We start from the raw sequence: 22700 nt of genomic DNA on the forward strand, positions 1-22700 counted from the left end.
TATCATCCTGAAAATATGAAGCTATTATTATTTATTGATATTTATGTTTTTAAATACATATTCCTAAAATAAACGTTCCATTTTAAGAATTCAGCCGAATTGGGTTGCATATCAATTACTGTAGGAAGTAACTGTGAGTTAAGTTAAGTTCTTCATTGATGATATGATGATCACATCGTTTGTTAATGATGAGGAATGATACATCCTGAGTGGTGCATTAGATAAACCTCACTAAAGTACACATGTACTATCATAAGGTGGTACCTATTATAGCTCCTATTATATAGGGAGTAGTGACAGACAAACTGCAAAGGAGTGTTATGTAAAACTGAATGATGTAACACGCTACATGCTACTACGACAGCGGTCTCCATTTTCAGCACACCAGTTCTACTCAATCAAAAGGTCAGCAATGCCAAGACGGCTCAACAGAGCTGAAATGAGCTTCTGCAGAAGCTCCACAGGCGAAACCATTGACTTGCAATGCTTCTGTTGAGCACAGTGTTTTTATTGTGAAATTTCTCTGATATACATGTCGGTGTGACCTCGTTTCTGGACAAACACACTGATTGGACAGTCGATAAAGGGGGTCTCGTCCAGGATGGATCAGACGTTTGATTGCATAGTAATTATAGCAGAAATAAATGTTGTTTTTCCGGCTGCCAAGAAAACAATCTGAGGGGAAGAAGCAGCTATTACATTTTAGGTTTAAATTTAAATAATACAGCAACTTTGGCTCTGGACAAATTATTATTACTCTGCATTAAGCTACTCTGTTGAAGCTGAGTGTGAAACAATGATGCTGAGTAGAGTGTGAGAAAGTGAAGTCCCCGGGCTGATCACTCAACGCGATCTGTCATGATCTGCAAGTCCATAAGTTACAGCACATCAGCAGTTTACTACTTAAGCACACAAAACTGTAAATACAGCACACAAATGAAGCTCTTAATCAAACGTTTACGGAACCTTTCACCATGTCAATATGCATTAGCTGCTGACTGATTACCATTTGTCTAATTAATCAATCCCCACCTTCAAGCTCATATGCCATTAATTCACTGATGAGCAGGGTCACAGCACACTCCTCACACACATAAATCTTCGCCTGTCGCTGATCCAGAAATAACCACCCAGCTCTGCTACCCGCCGATTCTCGACAGAGAGGGAAAAAAAAAAAGATGGCCATAAACGTTAAGATGATAAGAAAGAGATTTTAATATCCTTTGTTTCCTCTTTTTGTTGACTTAAGACATCAAATTGATTCGAGGACTCCATGTAGCAGCTTGTGCTGGAAGCCAGTAGACATAAAGGCACTCTGAGCTTTTTGTGTTTTGAAAAGGTACAGTTATTACACACACAGTCCATCTCAGGTCTCAAGTGGGAAACATTATTGATTGAGCCACAAATCCAACAAAAGGGGCTTAAACTGAGTAACACCCACTCTCCGATATCAATCCAGAAACATGACTCAGCAAGATCTTGCTCTTTTAGAAAAAAAAAAAGGGAGTCTGTTCCCCAGGGGTAAGCCACTGTTTTCAATCAGCAGCCAACATGTTGCTGCCGCCGCTGCCGGTGCTTTCCAACTGGAAACAGACCAAGCGGCTACACCGGCCTCACATTTAACACCTCAATTCGTTCTGGGAATCAAACACAAGGACTCAGATTTCACTTCTGCCTTCCCTTCACCCACTCCCTGTCCTTCTTTTCTTTTTCATTCATCCCCCTCATTTCATTTCTCTTCTCTCCTCCATTACTCTCATTTCCTTCCCATTCCTTGTCTCTGGTGGGTTGACTTTTTTTGGCAGGGTTCCCAGATAAGAGTGGTATGAAAGCAGTGTGGAGGAACAGTTATTACAGGCACAGACAGCATGCTCTGATCAGAGAAGTTTCAGATCACAGTGACAGAGACTCTTCTTATCACACCCAAGGCTCACAACTCGGAGCCCAGAGGTTTTCCATTTCACTCCCTCAGGACAACTGGGGAGTTACAGTTAGTAAAAGAGGCCACTGCACATCCAACCTAACAAGTCTATTATGTCCAGAACAATGCTTTATATCTTCAGTGACTTTATGTCTGTGAAAACCAGAAAACCAGCAGAGAAAAAGTGGCGAAGCACTTGGAAATTCACAAAGTTTTTTTGTAGATTGTGCAGCAGTGATGACTCGAACTTCATTCCCTCCAGAACTGAGTAAACTTTCCCTAAAAACTTTCCCTCCCTAAACACCAGAGTAGAGCGGAATTGCTCCCCACGTTTGGGAAGAGCGATCATGCAACCATTTTGCCGAGGTTAAAGTATGTATACAAAGTAGGAGGCATACCCCAGTGATGTGAGAGGCAGGGAGATGATCAGTCTGACGCTGCCCTACAGTCTGTACTACATGAAGCAGTCTGAAACATACACCATCAACTTCACCGGTGACATCAAGGGATCCACTGAGACTGTGGAGGATTTTATTTGTGAAATAACAGAAGCAATTGTGCAGAAGTGATGGATTATCAGACCCGTGCCTTCAACGGAAGCACTGCAGCCTTCAACTTCAGGCTGCAGTCCTGAAACATGTAAGCCTAGAAGACAGAACACCAGGAAGGCAATTCCAAAACCATGTGGCAATGTCTTAGAGCTATAACAGATTGCTGCCCCCCTCACCCCACCTCCCACCCCTTGTCAAGTGCTGATGCACCTCTAGCTAGTGAGCTAAATAACTATTATGCCCGCTTTACTGCTATCAGCAGCCAGCTAGCAGAAACTGGTGGAGCAGAGGATAATGGATGGGGAGGTGCACCATTCACACCTAAAACACTTTCTGATCATGATGTCAGGAGGGCTTTCAAGCATGTCAACACCAAGAGAGCAGCAAGACCAGATGTATCTGAGGGCGGGCCCTCAAAGTGTATGTGCCGGTCAACTAGCGCCAGTGTTCACAATGATCTTCAACCTGTCCCTGGTTCAGTATGTCACACCTTTGGGCTTCAATAAGTCCACCATCCACCATGTGCCCAAGAAAACCAGGCGACCAGCCTGTCTGAATGACTGCTGCCCAGTGGCATTCACCTCTTGAATAATTAAGTGCTTTGAACAGCTGGTTAAGGATTACATCTGCTCCTCACTACCCAGGATTCTGCAGCCACTAAAGTATAGCCTACCATCACAACTGGTCAATGAATCATAGCACACATCCTCCATACAATGAAGCCAGCTTTGTGAGATTGCTGCTCATCGACTATAGTTTGTATTTAACACCATAGTTCCCTCCTTGTCGCAAAGCTCAAGGACCTGAGAGTAAACATCTCACTGTGCATGTGGATCCTTGACTTCCTGAAGGGCAGACCACATCTTTTACCCTCATCCGTAACACGGGAGCACCCCAGGGCTGCATTTTGGGCCCCCTGCTGTACTCAAACAACTGTACAGTCATTTCCAGCTCCAAAACCATCAAGTTTACAGACAACAAAGTTGTTGTACGTTTGTTCACAGATAACAATGAAAGGACCTAGCTGGAGGAAGTAGAGGACCTGACCTGCTGCAAAGAGTGGTTCACTTGGCTGAACGTACAATAGGCAGTGCTCTACCTCACATATTCACAGCAGGCGCTGCAAGATCAAGGCAAGGAGAATCATTAAGGATCCCAACCAACCAGATAATGGCATTTTCTCCCTGTGGCTGAATGGTGACGTTACGTTAGTTTCACTGGTTCACGCTAACGTTTTCATCCACTTGGAGATGTCCTGTGTTTCCACAAGTTAATCCATCTTGCCAAGATATCCTTCACTGCTTCTGGTACACAATGGTCTTCATTCACTCATCATTCATTCGTCATTGCATTCATTCATTCATTTGTATATTCTTCAGTTACTAATAGTGTGTGCAGATAGTGGCTAAGTATTTATATAACCTCCAAGTTGAGACTGAATTCATAAATTGGCCATTATTTATTTATTATTTGTTATATTTGGTAAGAAACACACATGCAGCTGATCATGAACAGTGTTTCAGTGGGTTTTACAGGCCTCTATCAGCAAGGTTCAGCAAATGCTGCAGCATTTTCTGAGGCATCTCTGTAGTGTTTTAGATGTTTGTCAGTTCTTCATCTCAGACAACAAATATACTTTTACTTCTACAAATGCAAAAATCTACATTGTCTCAGAGAGCAGACATCAGGGTTAAAACATGAAAGAGCAAGAGCACAGAATTGGGGCATAAAAAAAAAAGAGGTGGTTTTGGATTGTTGAGTGTGTGCTTAACAAGAGCACACACAGAGCAGCCGCATTTCCAGGATTATTTGGAGTTGTTTTACTGGCACATTTTGTATTTTAGAAATATATTGAACACGTGTTTGCAGCTCATGATTGATCTGGCAACAATTATTTGCAACTGTACTTAAGAGTAATCACTATACAACATCAGGCTGTCCTGTTTTCATGTAGCAGTATTTCCTGAACAGTGTAAGGAAAAATCTTCATTTTGTTGAAGAACTGATGCAAACAAGCAAGATTTTTAATAATATAAGGTAAAATGCCTTGTGGTTATATCCTTTTTCTTAATGTTTTCACTATTTGTGATCCAGTTGCCTTCTCTACAACAAATTCCTACAATAATCAATTTCTTTGTGAGCTCCTGACAACCCACAGAGATGAATGAACCTATAAGGCACAGTGAAGTGCCACAGGACTCGCCATCAGTAACTGGAATAAACTTTGCATGCTGCAGCCACCAAATCTTTTTGATGTTCATTTGTGATAAGCTGGCATGAACATAAAATCGACCAGAGCTAAAAGGCAACAAAGTACTCCCTGTTTTTGGTCCAGAAGAAATTAACCAAGTCACAAACACGGAGCACTGGAGCAAATGGATGGTACTGGTGTTTAACATCTCACGCACTGACTACTTTACACTTACGGTCATGAAGCCGTCCAGTAGACCAGAGTCAGGTTTGGGTGGAGCCTGCAGCCGCTCCATGGACCATTTCTCAATGATGGAGGCCACTTGGCTGTTCTCAGTGTTGAGGATCCTAAACCCAGTCATGTTCACACCACTGTATCGGTAAGGCTCCACGTCCAGTGCAAACAGATCCTGGAAAGGAGGCAAGTAGATTAAAGTTAGACCAGGCAGATTGATTTGATTAATCAACAGCAGCTGCAGCTGAAAGTTATTGAGAAAACCCTTAAAAAACAAAGATTTCACAAACTCATAAAATCCTATTTAGTGACTAGAGTCTTGTCAAGAAACGGCACCTCAATGATAAGACAGCTTTGGGCTAGCAGCTCCCTGCTAGTAGCTAATGGCCTGGACTGAACTTTACTCTGTGTGCTCACAAAGGGAGAGGTGTTCTTTTGGATATCCGACAGGGTTCCTTCCTTCAAATTCTGTTGCGTCCTTTGCTAACACCCACCTTAAGTTAAAGATTATACTTTGCAGAAACCTGATAAAACATTGGGCGGTTTAAATCAGTTAATGATCACAATCTTGGATGAATCATGGTGTTATTTTTAGTCCACAATCAGAAAATAAAAAACCAAAGCAACAAAGTAATATCAAAATCCTTCACCACACATGACTTCACGTCACAATGGGGTCTCTTTACATTTCATGCCAATAAATGTTTGTTCACTCATGATGAAGACTTTTCCTGATTGATCTGAGGTATCAGATGTGGGCACCACAGTATTTAGAGCTACCAGCTACACCAAACACAAGTTTAAATAATTAAAGCTGATGGCCATAACATGCACCTATAATACTGTAAAAGTATCCAGGATACTGTGTTTATGTTTAAGAACTTCATTACAACAAAACTTTGGAGTAGGAATTTACAGTGTGGGTAACACGTCCAGCCTTGTATTGAGGTGTGTCTCATAACACTGGCTTAGGGCCTCACTTAGATTAATATTGGGTCGTGATTAGGCATTGCAGAAATCACTGACAGGTTGTGATGGGATTGGCTATGCTTGAGCCCTTAACATACCTACTTACTTTATTATAGCATTCTACTGATCCCAACCAATTTCTAAGTGTGCTGAGGAAGCACTGCATATCTCTGTCTACAAAAATACCAAAGGGGCATCTTCAAATACTTGCACATAGTGCACTTAACTGTAAAGAGATTTATACAACACCTTGTGCTTACTAACAGTATTTAGCCGTGCTGGCGCCAGAGCAGAGACTGAAAATATGCACTGGGTGGATGGATTATCTGTTTTAGCACATAACTCACTAACCACAAACTGCTATTGTAAGATAAGAAAGAAAACATGCATTATGTAAATAGATCAGCTTTAAGGTTTCTGTGTTGTTTCCCTCTGAGGCCAGTGCTCACTGCTAAACCTGGCTAACCACGCCGGGGCTCCAGCTCTGCATTTTACACTCAGACGTGAGATTGAAATCCATCTTTTCATCTTACTCTCAGAGAGAAGCAATAATAGTAGATCTTTGTAACTCACTACTACTTTATTAGAATGATCATAGTCAGTTTTTTTTTCAACTGAACTGGACCTGCTTCTAGCTGCATTATATACATGATAACAGCAGTAAACCTAAGCCTATATATATATTTATATACACAGTATATATAAGTATATAAAGGCCTTAATTGACAAACTAATATACTGACTAAAGCTCCTATACATTATCAGACAAAACAGTTAACACAAGGCAAGTGAAGAGTAAAGAAAAAGCTGGCAGGAAAATGGCTGCCATATGTGGCCTCAGATTGGCTGGGTTGTTCACTCTGCTGGGAGAATTAGGCTGTCAGCGCTGGACTTTGTGTCTGCCAAACACAACAGTGGGGAGTGACAAGACACCCCTCTGTCTGTTCCTACTGTACCTCCCCTGCCACATTTGTGTTTGTATTTTACTTTTCATCATCGAGAAAAACACCACAGGGATATTTAATTATCTTGCATAAATTGTGCCTCAGCGAACGGCTGCAGAAAGAAAGTATGCCCATTTAGATGTTTCATTTCAAACTGAAAATGATCCCTTTTAGCCATAGTGATGAAAAGCACAGACAGTTGAAAAACTGAATTATTCAATTTTCAAAGGAACTTGACATTAAAAAAGTAAAGGATGGGGGTGGGGGGTGGAACACACAGAGGGAGAAAGAGAGAGTGTTTTGATCCTGAGCATCATAAGCAGCCTCTTCAGGATGAGAGTGGGATGGAGCTTCAATAAGAGTTTGATTTGAGTTAAATCTCTGACCTGGAACATGGACTGAGAGCAAGTTCACGCAGTCAGAGAGCTCAGAATAATGCTCACTGGAGTGTGTACATATGTAGATGCTTTGCATTGTGTTGTGTGGACAGTGAATGGGACTTTATCCTGGCATAACCAAAGGCAAAGGCTCTTATACAGCCGCATTATATCAGAAGAGCTACAGAGTCTTAACTCTCACATTTAGGTGTCACAACCTTCACTCCTCAGGAAATACAGATGCTTTTACGTTTATTCTGTCAGCTATCAGTCTGGGTTTAGACTGATTTCAAACTGGCTCTAACCATTGTGACAACAACACACTACTACTATCTCTACTATCACTACTTCTGGTGGTGCTGTTGATTAATATTAGCAATAATGATAACAAGAGGCAGATGAGTAGGCAAAGGGATTCATGGGGAAATAAGCAATTAGAGGAAAAGGAGAAGAAAGAGGGACATAAAGAGGAGGGATAGAAATATGACCATGGACGCATCTGTCTGCGTCTACGTCTGTTCTTATTGGACGACCGTTCATTTGATCAACATCACACTTAGCGGGCGCATTGCTGAGGACCCAATGAAGTGTTGAGATCTACTGGACATATTTATTGGTGATGTGTTACCACCATCAGAGGTACGCACAGTGCAGCATAATGAGAGGGGACCCCTGTTATTATGTTACAGCATGTGGGGTTTGCATGGAAAACTGAGGACTAGCAAGATGAAAAGCTTATTTTGAATTATTCATCCAATGCTTTTATTTTTCAAAACACGTGGAGGTGGAATAATCCTGATGATCAGTGCAAAATGTTCCTGCCATACAAGGAAAGATAAATATATTAGATCCCTTTGTCCACATTTACTTGGAGGTAAATTAGTTCTTCTGAACTGAGCTGGAGGCAGATTAAAGACACTAAAGAATAAAATCAGCTGATAGATATCTAAATAGAAGTTGAAGGGTATATAGTTTTTAGAATCTGATTATTTATGCTCCCTTGATTATTCCGTTAGGTATAATGTTGTATTTGGGGGGAGGTTGGCTCGTCAAAACTAATGATGAAGAAATGCAGCAGGCTGAATAACAGTCTTACCTCAACATTTCTCTCTGCTGTACAGACAAAACGTCCAGTGACAGCTGTGTTGTACACCTCTTCAATGATTACAAGAACTAGCAAGGCTACTGGAAAGTAGCCTGCTGATGTCTTTGGCCGTCTCTGTCTAACATGTGACCCTTGTCTGCAGGTTGTAGTGGTCCTTTGATCTTCCTCAGTGTAAACTCTAAAAATGTTCTCTCTCTTTCTAGTTTGCTCCCTGACGTCTCTTTTTCTCTTGGCCTTCCTTTCTCGGTCCAGCTCAGCGTGTAGACATTACACTGAGATGACAAATATAGTTTTATATCAAAAGTGTTAGAAATATAAAACCCCTAGTGGCCAGAAAATCACAACACAATATATGTATTATATGTAATAATGTGGCTAAGCAGCTGAAGATGGTCATCAACTCCTCAGAAGTACAATCCCAACAATCCCCAGCTCCTGTCTACATGTTCATGTGTCCTTTGGCAAGACACTGAACCTTAATTTGCTCCTGGTGGTGTGTGTGTGTGTGTGTGTGAATATGAATGGATGAAACCATTAAAAAATCCACCTTATGTACCAAAATGCTTCGTGGGCCAAATTGCAGTACAATTAAAGGTGCACTTTTAGGCTCAGTGACTCAGTGTAACGTATCCAGCTCTTCCTCGGGGAGTGTTTCCTTCTTGGGGCTGTAGGGACGGAGGTTGTTATATGCTATACATCTTATAAAGCCCCTTGACCTTGTGATTCGTGATACCGGGTTATGTAAATAAGACAATTAACTTTTAAAAGATCCATGAGAAAGATACAATATGCAGAAAGAAGGAGAAGATTGAAGAAGAAGATAAAAAGGAAGAAGATGATCAGAAAGATGATGAAGTGGAAAAAGCTACACAGGATGAATAAAGGAAGCAGTTATCTTGATGTCACAAAGTACTGTGCTATTATTTTCTTTGGCTCTGGAGAACACATTAAAGGAAGAAAAAGAGCGATCGAAGGTAATAAATATAAAATGAATAGCTGAGAAAATGAAGATTGAAGAGCGGCGTCATCTCATTTTTTGGACATGCAACAAATCTTCATGGGGATATGGAGCTCTGAGTAAGACCTGATGACAAAACGGCTGTGCAGCAGAGCCTCTTTCTCTACTTACCAGTGTGGTGAAGATATAGTGATAATACTCTGTCATCATCCCCATGGCGAGAGCCTGAGAAAGAAAGTGACAGAAGGAGGCAGAGAGAGAGAGGGAGAGATTGGGAAAGGCAGATATTTATAAATGAATAGAGAGACAGATAGGCCCACAAAATGTTGTCGCATTTTGCACATATGCACACACACGCACACGTTTATTTGTTTGCGCGGCTGCCTGTTTGTGCAGCTGTATTACTTGTTCTATTACCATGTAATGTGAAGAGGCATATATTCTGCCACACTGCTGCAGCCACAGGCTCAGCGATAAGAAACAAACACCCACCAAAAAGAAAAACAGCTAAATAAAGCAAAGCACAGAGCTCAGTCTGAAACTTATAGCATACGTGGGGACACATAGAGGATAATGCACGATTCTATAGACGTGGGACATCTGGAAAACGGTCAGAAAGACATATGGGGAGGTCACACTGCAGTAGCAAGGGCCACGGTATGTTGTGGGAGACTGGAAGCTGCCGATTATCTGAATTGGCCACAGCACAATTTGGAAAAAAAAAATACAGCAAGTGAGGTGTGATGCTTATGCTGTTGATCTGAATGTGTGAAAATCCAGACACGGCGTGTAACATGATCCGGTGCTGGCTCGGTTTGGGACAGACTTTACTGGCACTGTCAGCCAAGTAAGGTGCAAGGAGCTGATCAACATTTCTCAGCACTAGAATAGCATGGAGCGCACCTGTCACAGCGGACGTGCCAGATACTGTGTTTGGCATTATTTCACCACACAGATGCAGCCCAGTGTTTTATGAATTATGTCCTTAATGGACAATTGTGACCTCAGCAATTTACACCAGTGCCAAGATAAGACATAGTGGGTGGAAATTCATATTAATTAATATCTAACTGCATCATTTTGAGAATGTTTTTTTTCTTTTGTTTGTTTGTTTGAACAAAACTTTTTCACTTAAAAGCAGAAAAAAGTCAGATTTATGTCAGGAAACATCTGATCAAGAGTATTGAGTAGAAGAAAAGAAGAACAGACTTCTTTGTTTCAGCCGTCCAGTGGACCAAACAAATGAGATCAAGTGACCAAAGCATGTTTAGTTCACAGGTTGTCTGGGCTAATCCTCAGGTATGGGGCAAGGAGGTTGAACATCCAGTAGAATCTGCCTCTTGGTGTTAGCAGGAGACAGTTGAGGTGGCTGGGCCCTCCGTTAAGGGTGCTCCCTGGATGCCCCCCCGGCCCAGAGGTAATCCACTCATCCCCAAGTGGGAGGAGACCCCTGGGCAGAGCCGTGATGGGATAATATGGCTGGTGATGAGGACATCAGGGCTGTTTCGCTTTTGACGCAGCAAGATATGAAAGGATGGACAAGCACGGTTGTCCAGTGTGACACACAGCGGTAGAATCAGCACAGGGATGCTTTTTATTACTGTTTAAATTAGGTTCACGGCTTCATTGTCACATTCTGTCTCTGTGTCCCTCCCTCCAGCCACATTTCCAGTTTATAAGGCCCCTTCATTGCCATTCTACCGGCCTATCAGGTGCCTTTTCCACCTGTCCTAGTCATGACGAGCCCCCTGGCAGAGAGTAGGTTGGTACGGACCAGCTCACCTGGGCTGATCAGCTGACCTCCGACATGGTTTTCTTGTTTGGTTGTGTTGTTTTTTTGTCTTTTCTTGTAGCATACAACACATATGTGTATGTGTATATATGTTACATGTTTATTTTTAACCTCTAAAACCGTGAGCCAGTCAATGATATCGTCAGATTGTCAACACTGATTGTGTCTTTGCTTTCCAGCCGTCTGAAACCCAAACACTAATCTGAATCTGCACCTAATCTGCTCCTGCTTTTCTATTACCTTCTATTTGTCTGCATCTGAGTCCTCCATCTTTGTTGAGTGAATTTACTGGTTGTGACATTAGTAGGGGAGCCAGAGCCACATGTACCAGAACTGAATCTGTTTTCCATTTTAGGTTAATTAGAGGAATTTAATCCATAATGTATACAGCAATCTGACCGCTGCAGTGTTCAGACTTTTCTTATTTCTCTGCGATTGCCACCCTTTTTACCAAGCGACTGCAATAAGTACGCCGACATATACTCATTCCCACTATTACCAAGGCAATCGGTCTCCTCTGAGATGAGATGAGATTCTGGATGTGTGTGAGTGAGTGTGTGTGTGTGTGTGTGTGTGTGTGTGTGCTGGCTGTGTGCCACCCCATTCCAGCGTATGGCACTATATGGTGGTGTCAGAGTCCTGCCTGCCGTGCTGAGACTTACTAAACCAATATGAATCACAGATTAGGACTGTGTGGAGAGGATGATTAAACAGGCAGGAAGGGATAATGGCAGCTGTTATCAAGCGGGAAACCTTGAGGAAGCCTCCAGCATTCGGACCGAGGACCAACCCACTCAGGGACTCATCACATGGTGCCACTTTCTGGCACCATGTGATGTGAAACCTTGGAGAGCTTATGTTTAGTGACTGTAGCTGTAAAAAATCTTAAAACACTGATCAAAGCTAATAACAGGAAAGAAAAGTGCACCCTGTGATTTTGTTGTAGCACTTAGAGCGACATTCAGATACAGCTGGAAGCAAATCACAGATCCTTTCACTGTGCTCACATGAAGGTAATGCTGGAGGTTCGTCTAACAAAGCTGAAGTTAAAAAGTTAGACAACTGGAAATAGTCTCTCCAAGACCACGTAACAGGAAACACATGGCGTTCTTCATCCATTACAAGAACTGTGTGACTTGTTTTTGTTTGTAAAGCCATGAGCAGTTGCAAATGAATGTACATGTAAAGTGCATTTATAATAACCTGCTAAAATGTTGGGGAGTGTGCTTTTTTTTTTTTTTTAAATGACCCAAAGTCAGATGAGAAGAACAATACAGGTTTAATCTTTGTGCATCCCGAACAGAGATACTAGAATTAGTGTGGTGTTATCTTATACCAGCTAATTAAAGCTGATTATATTAATGACAGGACATAGAATTTGGTTTTTTTTTTTGTAAAGGTATATTCAACAACATGATTTACCCCACTAGCCTTCTTGCTTCATGTCTTGGGCAAATCTCTATAATGGAAACAGAGGAATTAAACTGATATCGATCTTGTTACCGGACTGTCTTGTTGTCCTTGTTATTTCTTGCAGTATTTTGGGGGGGTAGGACCCGGCTGAGAGCTGATGAAGAGTACTTACGATCTCTAACTTATTGCTTTGTCATGTAATGACAATATCAGAGCAGCACAGTTGAGTCTTTCATTACCTCCCATTAACAGGCCTTCTCTCTGACATTATTAATGAAAGGAGTCCTTGACCTTCCCAGGCAATCTACCACTCAGGCATTGATTAAAAACCCTGGGAGAGTGACAGAGTGCTTGGGGTGAATCATGTTGTCTTTAATATTTTATAAATCCTGCAAGCAGGAGAAATATGAAAGCTTGTTAATTGAGTTACTTATTGCAAAGTTCCTGTTTTATGCTTAATGACGTTCTTGGGCTACGTGGAAAAGCCATTGTGTGGAATGCAGAAAAGAGCCTAAAGTCTAATGTATCACTGCCACCTTTCCCCTGCAGGGTTCACGTTAAATCACCGCTCTACAAGCTACATTGAACTGATGTTCATCTCTGAAGTGACGTCTTTTAAATTCTATTATTTCCTTACATGAACTCTTTGAATGCACATTTTTTTCTTACCGAGAGCAAAATTCGTTGAAACCCATCATGGGAGATAAAACTCATTTAGGAGCCATGCTAACACATCTTTATGTGGCACTGATCCCCTAAATCTATAGACTATATAGGCATGTACTTTGTAAAAGGCTGTGGCTCATTTACTGCTAAATTAACTTATTTATTATTCATTATTATAAATTAATTAACAGAACCCCTAAAAGGCTGGCCAGTAAATACAATGCCTAAACATTTGTACGTGTGTGAGTATTTTAAAGCCTTTTATCAACATCTAATGATCAAATCATCATCCTGTGATCTCAGTGTATTGCTGATATCTTGAGATCTCAAACATTGTTTTCCTGTGATCTCCACGTTAATGTGTCATTATCACAGGAGGAAAAAGGCTTCTGCATTTCATGGTCTGTCCAAGAGGATCATGTTGAAAAAGACGTGTCCCTGAAGAGAAGAGAGCTCAATTAACAGGAGCGCATTATGACCATAGCCGTTTCTTATTTAAGAAGCTATGCAGCTAATTAAATCAGAATCACAAGTTAACAGTTTGTTATCTGAATGAAACGACTGAGCCATCATTTAGACATAATTGGCCTAAAAACTATTCTTGGTGGCTGTTGTTTATTACTTTTATTATTACCAGTAACTACAGCCACTATAGACTTCAATTAAAACATCCAGACTGTTTGGTTAAATGTAAACTCTGACCCTTAGACCTTTCTCTCTTTGATTTTACACTTGTGATAGCTGTAGTTGTTCCAACTAACAAACACACAACTAAGTATTGCTGCCTTGTTCATTCACTGTAATCTCAATCTGTGACTCCCTAGTTAAATAAAGGTTAATAATAATAATAATAATAATAATAAAACACAACTAGAAGGATTCAAGGTTTGGAAACCAGTGAGGGAAAAACACGTTTTAAGGAGAAGCAGTATATAACTTCCTGCTATGTAAACACATGGTGGAATAATGGCGTCCTGAGCGGAGAATGAGGTCACGCTGTGTGTGTGCTGTGATCCAAGCTTCTTGTTTTTCTCCATGTTCGTGCAGGCTCAGCTGAAGGCGGCCGTCAAAGAAACCCCATTCTTCAGCTCAGAGGGTCTCTAACTGCCTCCACTCGAGGTGACCCCTTCTTTCTGCCTCGCAGCTCCACCTGCTCTGCCCCAGATTCCTCTTGCTTCTACCACCTCGTCCTCCTCCCCCTCCTCTCCTCCTCCCCCTCGCCTGAAAGTGGTTGTTACTCGCCTCAGCGGTCGGATCAAAAATGTGCAAATCGATATTCCATCCAACGGAATAATAGCCCAGATGTACATCCTCTTGCTTACCTGTTGTACCTGCCTCGTCACGTCACATTGCTCACAAAAGGGTAAAATGATTCTGTCGTTTGTCTCACTGGCAGTTGTTAGTTTGCTTTGGTCTGAGAAGCTCTAGTGTGACTGCTAGTGGTTCTAAATCTCCTACTCTGAACATTTAAAGTTAGATAAAGGTAATGGTAAAACCACATTAACTGCGGTTAAAGTATGATAAATGTTAAAAGACTAAAAGGTTAAGGCACGGTCTGATCCTCCACACACCAAATATGAAGGGCACACTCCTGGGTTAGTTTTGGAATAGTCTATTGTGGACGTAGTTCTTAGGATACAGAATATCTGTTAAATACACAACATAACAGCTGTAGTTTGAATAAAATTCAACATTTCGGCTCGATATCAAGGTTTTGCAACACAGGGTTGCATAATGAAATGCAAGATGGAGTCCCTTCATGTTCGACATACAGAGCAAACAAACAGATACTTAAATTAAGACTAGAATAAGATGAGATAAAAATAAATAAATAATAATATGTATACTTGTTTATTTACATATATACGCAGAGGAAATATACGGGATCAGTATGTATCAGCTGCACCCACCTCACAGAAATACGTAGTATGACCTCACCACCGTATTCCACAGGGAAACAGTGTCGATGGAAATCAACAACCCATAGAAGTTTGTGAAATAATCACGAAATGTCTGCAGACACAAAGTTTTCTTTTCTTTTTTTCGTGTCCCTTAGCACGATTTTCAGACTGATGTATTTCAACTGGATTATCTTTCTCTCTTTTTCTGTTGGTACACTGTCGTCTTATTTCTCATTTTATATTCGTTTTTCCTCTGTTACCGCTACATTAACCAACATTTAACCACAAGATCTTACCCCTGTTTCCCTCTCTTTATTTTATCAGTCCACATCAGACAAGTCAGCAGCACGGCTGGTGAACGCTGTGTTAATCTACTTCTCTTTCCATCCTGGAAATCAGCTCTTCTGCAAAAAACAACTTGAATGTTTCTATGTTTCGCTCCACTTTTCCTTTGGCAGATCTCTAAGTCATCCAGATGCAGAGTTATGACTAGTTCGGCTGTACTAGATATTTGATGTGTTCCATGGATGAATCTTATTACAACCCTACTTTGTAAACTGTAAGAAGCGCCGACCTAAAACATAATTTTCTAAACATTTTCGCTCACACACACCTGCTTCAGGATCCCAGCAGCCATTTCGTGGCCACAGTCGAAGATGATGTGGAACTCCTTCCCCCTCTTCATCTCCTTCAACAGCGGCTTGGCATCCTTGGTGTCTGCGGGCAGCTGCCGGATTTTTAAGCGGATGTTGTACCGAGACGGTGCCTTTATAAGCTCTTGCAACCGAATCAGACCTGTAAGGAAAGTAAGAAAGAGAGAAAACACATTTCAGTTGTCATTTGGAAAGTTAGCTCCCACGACCACAGGGAAATTTCAGATATATGTATCTTTCCGTAGTTACTGAGGGAACAGCTACTCCTCATTCATTTGCCAGTGGTGGTTGTAATTAGAGTGAGGATAAGAAAGCTGCTGGGATATATTTCTGTTGTCAACTCGTTTCTAATGAAATCCATTTCTCTTCAACTCTCTCTAATCTAAACACCAATGTCTTTCCATTTCCTCTTTCCACATCTCTTCCTCTGTCCTTTTCTGTCCTTCTCATATTACCCACAGTGCATCTGAACAGTCCTTCGGCCAGCATTGACTCAGTGTTTGCAGACTTTGGCCCAACTATACACATTTCCTTACAAACACAACAGATCCAATACACTCAAAACTGTACATTATCATCATGGCTGACATTGATCCTATTGATTGTGCTCTCTTCCTCTACGGGCCTCTCACTGCTGCGTACAGCACATTGGGAATATTCTGGAGAGTTGTGAAGCCGACCTTGCCGTGGAAATCGACTGGGGCTTCAGTCCAATCACAAACATCTTAATCTTGACAGTTAAGCCTCTGTAATGTTCAATACATATCTCTCCTGTCGGTTGCTGATCAATCATCTTTGAGTGAGGAATATGGAAATGCCAGAGATATCAGCTGAGATAGATGTTTATTTTGAAGGGCTTGTGCATTTTTTTGTGCCTGCAAGCTTTTAACCACTGAAACTGATATTTTCTTCTTCACCATACTCGCATGCAGTATGTGTGCCTGATGAATTCTCTGTTTCCAGTTTGTTAAATGCAGCAAATGTGCGTCAAACTGGTGGATATTTGTTTAGTGTCCTGCCTTCTCAGATTGAAACTGTCTTCCACCTCTTTTTACCTGACAAATCCAGTAGCGACCGCATGTGTTATGACAAAGCAAAGCACATCTCAACAGGGGGAAGCCTGAGCGGATGGTTGGATGAACAATGTGCATGACTTGGACATGAGAGACCCCCTAACATCCTGTTTCCAACCAACAGCAAACAACTGCTTCTTTTAACCAGGACCACAATTTTTCTTAACCTCAGCCAAGGACGTTTTTTTGTGCTTTTCCAGCAATGACAAATGGTTTTGTCCTGCTAATAGATCAGAAACCAGTATTATGGGGGATTTACATATTTCAATAATATGTCATTAGTCTGGAGGACATTTCCTTCTGTTCTTTTGGCCATCAACAAAAAAGAATAAAAAAAAAATCCAATCTTGCATGTAAGAGATGATGTACAGCGAGCCGGTCATCGTTTTGAAGTAATGACGGCTGCTTGCTGTTCATTTCCTGCTAATTACACAGCTTCATACTAAAGAAATCAACAGAATATACAGAAATAACAGACTGTAAAAGGCTGCAAATGACCAGAATTGAATATTCAACAACATCTGTCAAGACAAACTAGTAGGATAACAGAATATAACACTTTTTATTATTACCCTTTCAGTTCAACCTCCTCTGTAAATACCATCATGTGGTGTGATCCCTTTATCTTCTTTTTCAGGCTAAAAGTTTAAATATTTTTAAATATTTATCATTTAAACTTGAGATGCAGTTTCTGAAACTCAAGTCAAAGAAGTACCGTATTTACCAGACTATAGAGCGCATCGGAATATAACCGCACCCACTGAACTTTAAAAGAAAAAAAGTATTTTTACATATATTAGCCGCACCAGACTATAAGCCGCAGATATATACGTTGTGAAATGAGATATTTACACAGAAAGATTTAGTAAATGTTTATTTACAGACCTTAATTGTTTCCAAACGGTGCCTGTAACACGGCAGTTTGAACAAAACAGAAAAGTCATGAATGTTTTCATTCATCCTCCTCCTGTGCACTGAAACGTTAGAAAAATCTATAGATTAGCCACATCGTTGTATAAGCCACAGGGAAAAAAGTAGCGGCTTATAGTCCGGTAAATACGGTAAGTAAGAAGTTTGTGATTTTAACATCAGTGAAAACAAATGTGAAAAATGAGTTATTGTCATTCTGCTAATCTAATTCTAAAACTAAAAATGATCACAAGTAAGTAATCACAACACTCTTTATCACAAGTGAATTCACACTGACTGGACCAGATGCTAGTTTAATACTAGTGGAGTAATGGTCCACATATCTACTGTGCAAACAGACCCATTGTCTAAACCAGCGCAGCAGTCTCCTGTGTCTCTGCCTACAGCCCACCGTCCCCAGCTGTTTGGCCTGTGGCATTATTTGTTTACTTCCTGCTTCCAGATGAGTGCACTGCACTGTGGGAAACCGGCTTGCAGTCTGCCGGAGCATCAGCAGCCAGTCGCTGGTTTTCATTAAATCAAATACTCTGCCGCACACTGATGATGATATCCCCAGAGTGCTGACCTGTGGGACACTGGCAGTGTTCCATTTAACCATCGCATGACAAAGTGACTCTTCAGCTGTGGTTCACAACATCTCAGCTGGCCAGAGAAACACCACTGTGTGTAATAGAAACCAGCCAGACAATAAAGGTTTGTTGTGTCACGGACGCCCCAGTAACCATGGCTACAAGTAGCTGTGTCTACACACAGTAACCTTAGTGACTGAGGTGGTGTAGCTGTGCAAACCTGCCTTCTAATGATGTTCTTTTGATTAGTGCCGATCAATTTATACATTCAGCTGCTTCTGTTTCTTGGCACCTTTTATTTGTGTTATCCCTTTGTACTACATAAACAAGTACCTGTCAAGTATCTGGGCAGAGGGCCAGAAATGTGGCCTCAACTACTATGAAACTGACGACTACAGTCCTGACAAAAACCATTACAGAGACTTTTATCTCAGTTTAGACTTTAAAACTTCAAACACAACAATATTACATGTTTTTCCTTAAATCTTTAACAGTATCCTGTGAGGGCATCTGATTTACTGTACATGACAGATGGACAGACACATGGATAGATGGACCCACGCTGATCCATTTAGTCTCTCCAATGATTTCACGGTGGAGGCCACCACGGCTGACAAATCCTCCACGTGCCCGAGCGTACGACTAGAGGTCCTCCAACATGGTTGCCACTTGCTGGGACATAAAAGATCAGCTGAATGTTGGCTGACTTAATTTGCATCCAAGTGTATGAGCGGGCAGAAATGTGTGTTTTGTTTTATATTTGACTTGAGTCCAATCTCATATGAGCACTTGATGTTGCGTGAGCTGTCTTTGGAGAAAAACAGCTTCCGCTGCCGGAGCAGCAATCTCTGTTTTACGGTTAGTTAGTTAACATCAATAAAAGCAGTCTGACACATCTGAGTGCTGCACTCGCTCATCATAAACACGTGTCGGAGCACCTCTAGCTCTCCCTCTCACTCCTCGGACGTCTTTCCTTCCATTCTGCATGACTGAATCCTCCTTCATACCTTTCCAAAATCTACAGGCACAGGGGAATGTAGTGAGGGAAAATAGTGGAGAGGGAGAAAAGAGAGGTGTCAGCGCTGATAAGTATTGACGGTGTTTAATGCACGGCGACTGCTCTAGGATCCATATTTAACTCTGCATGAATATTTCATCCCCTCTAAGCGTTTATTAGGGGGCCGTCTGGGAGTCTCCTGAGCGTAAAACAGATCGGCCCGCCTGTGATAAATATCCTTGTGAGGGAACGGCCCCTCAAGCGTTTCCTTCCCAACTCCCCTTCGAGTGTATCGCAGGCGACAAGGAAGAAGAGTTCCTTTTACTGGGCTGCTCAATCATCATTGGCCACATAGACATTAGAGTGATTCCCCCAGACGGCCGATTCGCAGCGCTGCATGATGGGAGTAATGGCTGACGAGTCACTGAGCTGCAGACTCCCGGGGTCAAGGTTAATGTGACCCTCGCCACACTGGTTGGCTTATTTATGTTCAATTAAATGCGTGGAACACGTTGGAAAAAGATTAAAGCAGGCCTGCGGTCAAAGGTTCTAGCAGTTGTTGAGGAACGTGGAGGCAGCACATGCATGCTGCTGTTCTCTTGTTATAAATAAACCTCCGGGTGTAAATGTGGGCCAGTCACAACAGCAAAAATGATCTTTGTTACTAGCTAGACTTCGGCTCTCCCACCTCTAAATCATTTGTGCTAAAATGAGTCCCTTCCCTTAGTCACCACTATATTTTTCTGCAATTAACTTTACCCTTCACGTATCTGCTCGTGCCACATGGTACGGTGGGAGGAAAAGTTCTTCCTCTGCCACAAAATGAGTTCAAGTAATTAATTTAAAAATGGGAGCAAATACCTTTAGTTACTATATGTAGTCCTAAGACTAATCAAATGCACATGAAGACGAGTGTAGCATGAAAAAGTGAGCCCTCAGTCTCAGCAGCCCCCCCCCCCCCCCCCCCCCCCCCCCCCCCTCCTCCTTAGGCATCAATTCACACAAACATCTATTAATAGCTAAATCAGCAACTACACACACACACACACACACACATGTGGAGTGGCTTTATCATAAACTGCTCGCACCATGTTTAAGTAAATATGTGAACTCTTCACTCTAATATAACAGTAATTAATTCATGCTGATTATTACAGCCTGGGAATAAGACAAACAGTATGGAGACCCAAGAGATCAATACTAACTGCATAAATCAGACATGATATAAATAATCATGTGAATAAATCTAATCAAAACCATATACAGGACACTGCCACATCTAAAAGCAGCATGATAAAGGTTTAGTGTGCCTCTTTAAAAGCAGATTAAACAAACAATTAAGAAATAATAAAAGAAACAATATAGAATTCTGTAATATTATCCTACTATTATAATACAACATGGGTAAACTTAGACCAAATGTTAGATTCTTCTTTTATTTTGCATGCACACGATGCCTTTAAAAGCATCATCATCATCATCATCATCATCATCATCATCATCTACACACTTCTGAAAGGGGTTGAAAGTGAAGATGGTGTTTGTCACAACCTCTAACATGTAAGATAACGTATTCTCTCTGACCCCCCCCCCCCCCCCCAACTCCCATATATAAGTGTGCCACAGGTGCAGTGAGTCTGGACCAAAATAACCAAAACACCTGACTGTGATCTGTGTGTGTGTGTGTGTGTGTGTGTGTGTGTGTGTGTGTGTGTGTGTGTGTGTGTGTGTGTGTGTGTGTGGTAAAAAAAAAACACAGACATAGAAAAAAAGCTTTTAAAAAAGTAGTGGATTTTTTCACAATATCTGTTTTTCTTTTTTTTTTTAACCCTTTATGACCTATTTTAACTTACTATACATCAATACAACCCTTACATCCTAAATTTTAATAATATGTATAGATTCATGCCTATACTAATTAAATAAATTGCCAAAAAAGGCAGTAAACCACAAAAAAAGTTTTCCTAAATAGAGAAATTCAGTGCAATAAACAACAACAAAAAAAAAAATCGTTTTTACTGTCTTGAAAAGAAATGAAATGTTTGGGAAAGAAATGTTTGTTTCGTGGGTTTCCGGGAGAGGCAGGAGTGGAATTACCGTAATGACCAAAGCCCAATGTCTCATCTGTCAGAAACTGTTGTTATTTTTCCGATGGCACAAATTGTGAGTGAATTACGGTAATCCAAAGAGCGCTTGCACACTCCCGTAGGTCTTAAAGAGTTAAGAAAGGCCAGGTAGTGGTTCCTTCCACTGCTGCAGCCCTGCACACTGTATTCACCATATTCAGCTCCTACCTAATTGTTACCAACAGTTACAGTATCTTCATGAATGCGTGAAACTGAGGGATAACCTCCCTTCATTAGCGTGGCATCTGCCGTGGTGTGTGTCGTCTTCACACACTGTCAGCGCTGTGTGCAGATGGTATTTTCATTAGTCTTCTGTCTCCATTAACACCAAAATGCAGCTAAAAGGAAAACCGAATACAGATGTAAGTGCAACACTCTCCATTCAGACCGCTTCTCTGGGGGAATCTGTCTTTTAAGAAAAAGCTGGTACTGTATTATACAGCAGGAGTGTCCTGAATATTTCTCAACCCGCTGAAAAACATGTAATCCTCAGTTCAAATAAAAGACTTAAGATAACCAAAATTGGAGATACATTTTTCTCAGCTGATAACAGACGACTGTAAAGGTCCTTTGTGATACTCTAGCTGGCTTAACAAACCCACAATAACAGACAGCATTTCTTTGTCAGCAGAGGATTTGCTAGTGTGGTGTTACACACCTTCACATAAGACCCAGGAGATAGACCTGAACTTATCACATGGCTCTCGCTGCACCTCCACTTTTATCTGTACATTTCTGCCTTTTTATAAGGTTCACCTCTAATAATAAAGGGGATGTTATTGTTCAGTAATACACGTCGTGATAGATGCAGCAGACAGAATAACTTAAAAAAAGATAAAAATCTTAGAAATACATGATGTAATTTTAGATAAGACAAGACAAATTTAGGTTTGGATCCGGTTCCCTGAATATAATGGGTTTTTTTCCCAGTAACATAAGTTTAATGTGTATATATAATAAATATATATATATATGTATACACACTGTTGCCCATAAAGTTGGAATAATTGTTCAATACCTCCAATGTTGTTAAAGCCTGAATACACAGTTTGCAAAGATTAATTGTGGTTTAAGTTTCACTGTGATGTGTTTGGAAGAGTTTGATCAATAAAGTTGAGAAGATATAAACTTTATATATGCATATATATATATATGGTGCATATATGTATATATATACATATATACATATATGCACCATGATAATATATGAGTGCCTCTTACTATGCTGGAGTCTAAAGTTTGACAGTAAAATTGCATTTAGTCACACTGATAATTATCAGTTAACCCTTTCAGTTGCTGGATATTTCTACTATAGATTCTTTTTTATCAT

At 41.0% G+C, this 22700-nt stretch overlaps 1 protein-coding gene across 1 annotated transcript in view; it reads right to left on the reverse strand.

Moving 5' to 3' along the window:
- Nucleotides 1-22700, reverse strand: part of LOC139204760 (glutamate receptor ionotropic, kainate 2) — a 202458-nt gene that overhangs the window by 106122 nt on the left and 73636 nt on the right. The window contains exons 4-6 of the mRNA XM_070834752.1: nt 15636-15817; nt 9422-9475; nt 4899-5072 (exon numbers count right to left, since the gene is read on the reverse strand). Coding sequence (XP_070690853.1) covers nt 4899-5072; nt 9422-9475; nt 15636-15817 — 410 coding nt within the window. The remainder of the gene's footprint in view (nt 1-4898; nt 5073-9421; nt 9476-15635; nt 15818-22700) is intronic.

The sequence above is a fragment of the Pempheris klunzingeri genome, chromosome 8, assembly GCF_042242105.1.
Source record: "Pempheris klunzingeri isolate RE-2024b chromosome 8, fPemKlu1.hap1, whole genome shotgun sequence".
NCBI lineage: Eukaryota > Metazoa > Chordata > Actinopteri > Acropomatiformes > Pempheridae > Pempheris > Pempheris klunzingeri.